The 6,157-nt window shown below is 43.9% G+C and overlaps 1 protein-coding gene across 1 annotated transcript; it reads right to left on the bottom strand.

Annotated features, from left to right (window-relative positions):
- Window positions 1–316: 316 nt before the first annotated feature.
- On the bottom strand, window positions 317–5,363 carry esd (esterase D/formylglutathione hydrolase). The gene is made up of 8 exons (XM_037686634.1): window positions 5,287–5,363; window positions 5,126–5,214; window positions 4,934–5,032; window positions 4,670–4,794; window positions 4,474–4,593; window positions 4,259–4,357; window positions 3,991–4,158; window positions 317–606 (listed from the first exon to the last, which is right to left on the bottom strand). Exons 1-8 carry the CDS (start codon window positions 5,352–5,354, stop codon window positions 526–528), a joined length of 849 nt encoding a protein of 282 aa, XP_037542562.1. The 5' UTR covers window positions 5,355–5,363; the 3' UTR covers window positions 317–525.
- Between the last annotated feature and the right edge of the window lie 794 nt (window positions 5,364–6,157).

Consider the following 6,157-nt stretch of genomic DNA (forward strand, 5'->3'; position numbering starts at 1 on the left):
GCAGTAATCCAGGTAAAAGGAGCAACAACTAAGTACTGATGCTGTACTTGCTCCTACTTTTCACGTTCATACTTTTCAGTTGGCTAACATTTCTAAAAATCTTTTTTTTATTGGACTTAAGTAATATTTCAATTTTATGACCAGCACCTCTAGCAGCTGAAAATCCCATCACTTACACCCGAGTGGTCTAACGTCTGACAAATATATTTTAAAAGTCCCAGATGGACCAGGGCCTCACTGGCACACCGAACAGAACCATGTCCAAGAACTAAAGTGTTGAAGCACCATAACAAAGACCAAAAGAAAGAACTGTTAGGTTTTTATTCTCAAACATCAACTTTCTTCACTGACGGCTCTCTGCTTCAGCAAAACTTTAGAATAACTTGTTCAGAAATAGATTCTAATGAGAAGTGCTGCCTGTTTTTCTGCTCTTCATACTGAACCTTAGTGATTTCACTGATTCAGTTTCTGACGGTTTGTTCTCCGTCCAGCATGAAGTAGATGAAACGTCAGGAGAGCAGCAGCTCAGGCGTTCAGGTACTTGGCGTGGTGTTTCAGGTGCTCGCTCAGAAAGGAGTAGATGAAGAAGTAGCTGTGGTCGTAGCCCTACAGGAGCAAACAACAACAACAACAAGGTTTTATGATTGATTTTATTGCTCATTTTTAAAGTCTTAAAAGGTCTGGCCCTTCTTATTTACAGTGAGGAAAACAAGTATTTGAACACGCTGCGACTTTGCAAGTTCTCCCACTTAGAAATCATGGAGGGGTCTGAAATTTTCATCTTAGGTGCATGTCCTCTGTGAGCGACATAATCTAAAGAAAAATCCAGAAATCACAATGTTTGATTTTTAAATAATTTATTTGTGTGTTACTGCTGCAAATAAGTATTTGACCACCTGCCAATCAGCAACAGTTCTGGTCCTCAAAGACCTGTTAGTCCTCCTCTATAACGACCACCTCCACTCCACTTATTATTCTAAATTAGAAGCAGCTGTTTGAGGTGGTTAGCTGCATAAAGACACCTGTCCACCCCACACAATCAGTAAGACTCCAACTACTAACACGGCTAAGACCAAAAAGCTGTCCAAAGACACCAGAGACTAAATTGTAGACCTCTACAAGGCTGGAAAGGGCTACGGGGCAATTGCCAAGCAGCTTGGTGAAAAAAGATCAACTGTTGGATCAATTATTAGAAAATGGAAGAAGCTAAACATGACTGTCAATCTCCCTCGGACTGGGGCTCCATGCAAGATGTCACCTTGTGGCGTATCAATGATCCCAAGAAAGGTGAGGAATCAGCCCAGAACTACACGGAGGAGCTGGTCCATGACCTGAAGAGAGCTGGCACCACTGTTTCCATGGTTACTGTGGGTAATACACTAAGGTCGTTTTTACACCAGATAGTCCGGTAGAGGACATGGGCACCAGCGACCCCCGTGACCCAAAATGGAATAAGCGGGTAAAGAAAATGGATGGATGGATGGATGGATAGTCCGGTAGACTCGGTTCGGTTCGGGACCAATATTCATGACCTTTTGTTACATTTGAGTTGGTGCGTTTGCATTCACACTGCACTGTGCAGTCGAGCCAACCTGTTGAACCAACCTGTTCCCCCGCTCGCCTGTGGGGGCGCTGCACCAAGAACTACTGAAAGAAACGACACAAAAACCTCTGAAGACACTTCTTCTCCTTCTTCTGTAAATGAAAATAAAAACGAAGTGGCATCAAGTTTTAGCAGTTTTAGGGGTTATATTTTGTCATTTTTCAAAAATGGACTCAGCATGAGCAGAAGATGAGACAGAAGACCATGGAGAATATTGTTTTTCACACAAGGCAGCAGACGGCTCCATATAAGGTCAGAGAAATGTGTGTTTGTTTGTCTTGCGGAGCGGGGCTCGGTCTGTTTGCATTCACACTGTACTCGAACCGCGCTGGAGTTCTCTTCTACCGGACCGAGACCTAGGTTTTAGCCCGGGCCAGAGTTCGCCTTTTTGTTCTGTGACAGAGATCGATGGCTCAATCACACCTCCCCAAACGAACCGGACTTTCTAGGAAAACGAGCTAGAGTTTGATTAAAGCGGACTAAACAGGGCTGGTGTGAATGCACCCTAAGACGTCATAGTTTAAAATCATGAACGGCACAGAAGGTTCCCCAGCTTAAATCAGCGCACGTCCAAACCCGTCTTAAGTTTGACCATGACCATCTGGATGATCCAGAGGAGTCATGGGAGAAAGTTCTGTGTTCACATGAGACCAAAATAGAACTTTTTGGTCTTAATTCCACTCGTCGTGTTTGGAGGACGAAGAATGATGAGTACCATCTCAAAAACACCATCCCTACTGTGAAGCATGGGGGTGGAAGCATCATGCTTTGGGTGTTTTTCTGCACATGGGACAGGACGACTGCACTGTATTAAGGAGAGGATGACCGGGGCCGTGTATTGAGAGATGTTGGGGAACAACCTCCTTCCCTCAGTTAGAACATTGAAGATGGGTCGTGGCTGAGTCTTCCAACAAGAAAATGGCCTGAAGCACACAGCCAGGAGAACCAAGGAGTGGCTCCGTAAGAACAGATCAAGGTTCTGGAGTGGCCCAGCCAGTCTCCAGACCTAAACCCTATAGAAAATCTTTGGAGGGAGCTCAAACTCTGTTTCTCAGTGACAGCCCAGAAACCTGCTGATCTAGAGAAGATCTGGAGGAATGGACCAAAATCTCTGCTGCAGTGAACCTGGTGAAGAACTACAGGAAACCTTTGACCTCTGTCACTGCAAACAAAGATACTGTACCAAATATTAACATTGATGTTCACAGGTGTTCAAATACTGATTTGCAGCAGTAACACACAAAAATTATTTTAAAAATCATACATTGTGATTTCTAGGTTATTTTTATTTTTAGATCATGTCTCTCACAGAGGACATGCACATAAGATGAAAATTTCAGACCCTCCATGATTTCTAAGTGGGAGAACTTGTAAAGTTGCAGAGTGTTTAAATACTTATTTCCTCAATGTATGTGATCTTATTAACATCTTACACTCCAGTACGAGCACTCGGGTCTACCAACCAGTTCCTCTTAGATGTCCCCTGATCCAAACTGAAATTCAGAGGTGATCTGGCTTTTGTGGTAGCTGCTCCAAAACTGTGGAACAGTTTACCCGAGAATTTAGACCGATGAAGATTTCATTTTTCAGCACGACCTGGCACCTGCTCACAGTGCCAAAACCACTGGTAAATGGTTTACTGACCATGGTATTACTGTGCTCAATTGGCCTGCCAACTCTCCTGACCTGAACCCCATAGAGAACCTGTGGGATATTGTGAAGAGAAAGTTGAGAGACGCAAGACCAAACACTCTGAATGAGCTTAAGGCCGCTATCGAAGCATCCTGGGCCTCCATAACACCTCAGCAGTGCCACAGGCTGATTGCCTCCATGCCACGCCGCATTGAAGCAGTCATTCATGCAAAAGGATTCCCGACCAAGTATTGAGTGCATAACTGAACATGATTATTTGAAGGTTGGTGTTTTTTGTATTAAAAACACTTGTCTTTCATTGGTGGGATGAAATATGCTAATTTTTTGGGACAGGCATTTTGGGTTTTCATGAGCTGTATGCCATAATCATCAGTATTAAAACAATTAAAGACCTGAAATATTTCAGTTGGTGTGCAATGAATCTGAAATATATGAAAGTTTCATTTTTATCATTACATCATGGAAAATAATGACCTTTATCACAATATGCTCATTTTTTGAGAAGGACCTGTAAATAAATTGACATTGACAAAGCGTCAATGTCAAGCTTCACACATTTATAATGGTAATTAATAAATTAAAAAACTCATTCAAGCTACAGCCTTTTTCAGCAAGCCACCTAAACTAAAATAAAAAAATATAAATACATTTTATACAATTATTTAAAATAGGGATTTAAATTATACGTGCTTTTAAAGTATGGTTTTATTTTGATAACGGTGACAGGAACTGACCGGCTTCAGTCTAAGGACGACAGGGATTTTGTTTTTGGAGCAGGCGCTTATCAGGTTGTCGGGCAGCAGCTGCCCTGCCGACAGGAACTGATCGTCACAGCCCTGATCGATGAGGATGTCGAGCGGAGGGCCCGAGTAAGAAGCTGCCAACACGGTGGCATCGTACGCCTGAAACAAGACGAGTTGAGGAACGAGTGAAAACAGTCTGAAAAATCCATTTACTTCAACATTTACCAGTTCAGGAAAACATGAAGTGGTTTTGTTTTACCTCCCATGTGGACTTGTCAGGGCCCAGGTACCCGGTGAAGGCTTTCTGACCCCACGGACACTGGGTGGGGTTACAGATGGGGGCGAACGCAGACACGGCCTGCAGCGACGCGACACATCGAGAATAAACAAAAGACTTCCTGCTTATTTTAGTCACAAACTGCAGCATGACGCAACAAACGTGGCAGGAAGTCATTCTGTCATCAAACACTGTACCTTGTATTTCCCAGGATTCTTCAGGGCACAGATGAGTGCCCCGTGTCCGCCCATGGAGTGTCCACAGATGGACATTTTGTCCGGGTCGGTGGGGAAGTTGGCGTTGACTAGTTTAGGGAGCTGACAGGAAAAACAAAGAGTGTGACAGCGGCTGAAGTTGCAGTAAGAATAAAAACATGCCATGGATCCATCGGACCTCCTCAGTGATGTACGAGTACATGCGGTAGTTGCTTTTCCAGGGGTCCTGCGTGGCGTCAACATAGAAACCTGCTCCGGTACCAAAGTCCCAGCTCTCATCTTCACCCTCAATGTTGCAGCCACCTGAAGCACAAGAACGAGTGACGAGCTGCGAGTGGAGGCTCTACAGCCCAACGAGTCGATCAAAGAGCAGCAGGGAGAATTCTGTTCCTGTACTCCGTGTGTGTGTGTGTGTGTGTGTGTGGGGGGGGGGGGGTCATACGTGGACTGGTGTCTGGAGCCACGACGATGAGGCCGTGCTCTGCAGCAGCAAGCTGACTGCCAGCTTTAGTGATGAAGTTTTGCTCCGTGCACGTCAGACCTGATGAGGAGCGTCCAGTTAAAATAGTGACGTGTAAAGAAACCACGCTGTGGAAGCAAACGTGTGAACTGAGCCTTCAGCACGGTGACTCACCGGAGAGCCAGTACAGGACCGGACATTTGTCCGTCTCAGCCTTGGGAGGTAGAAAGACGGCAAACTTCATCTTACACTTCAGCTCGGTGCTGCGGAGGAGAACACATGAGCCTGTCTGTCTGAAGCCAAAGGTCAAAGGTCGGGCAACAGAAACATCTCACCTGTCGTGCTCGAAAACCTTCTGGAAGCCATCAGCACATTTTACAGAAGACACCTGAGTGAGGGCCATCTCTGAGCTGCAGACACAACACATCAACAGTTTTAGTAGTCTGACATATTCAAAGTATTTGAACCGTTAGGTTTCCACAAATACCCACCCAAAATGTTTTTGTACAAACACAGACACTAATACAAAACATTAATACTTATACATGTTATTTACAAGTCAATTAAGTGTGCACAGAAAAAAATGATTTGAAGGAAAATGTTGAAGGATAAATCACAGCTGTGCAAATTATTTGCTTGAACTAGGTTCTTCAGTGTTGTCAGTAAAATATCAACCAGTTGAAGGTGGAGATAACCAGGAGACTTCACAGGTACGTTGACTCAGAGCTGAAACTTCTTAGACTTTTATTAACATTGATTGTACCTGCAAGAATCTTCATTTTTTTCACAAAATGAGCTTTATGTGATTTAAATAACAACGTGTGTAACAACGACAACATTAAATGTGTCACATCTGTGGTGCATCCACTGAACCACCAGAACAAACTGTGTGGGACAGAGGGCCTGGTACAATTATATTTCTTTGCATTTCAAAGTACACTAGTCCCTGCTACTTCGTTGTTCGTTTATCGCAGACTCGCTCTATTGCAGTTTTTCAAAATAAGAGTGGACATGACACACAACTGGCTGACTGACGGATGTTTTTATGTAAAATAAATTATTTTAAATTATTTAGCACCTGGTGCACATTTGTGCAGCTCAGAGCTGCAGAAAAAAACTTCCTCCTGAACACTCGTGCAGCACACACTGCAGGATAAACTTCCTGCTGCAGCTGATCAGCTGTTCACCATGCAGAGCAAAGAAGTG

Source organism: Nematolebias whitei, chromosome 13, assembly GCF_014905685.2.
Source record: "Nematolebias whitei isolate Nwh7 chromosome 13, NemWhi1, whole genome shotgun sequence".
NCBI lineage: Eukaryota > Metazoa > Chordata > Actinopteri > Cyprinodontiformes > Rivulidae > Nematolebias > Nematolebias whitei.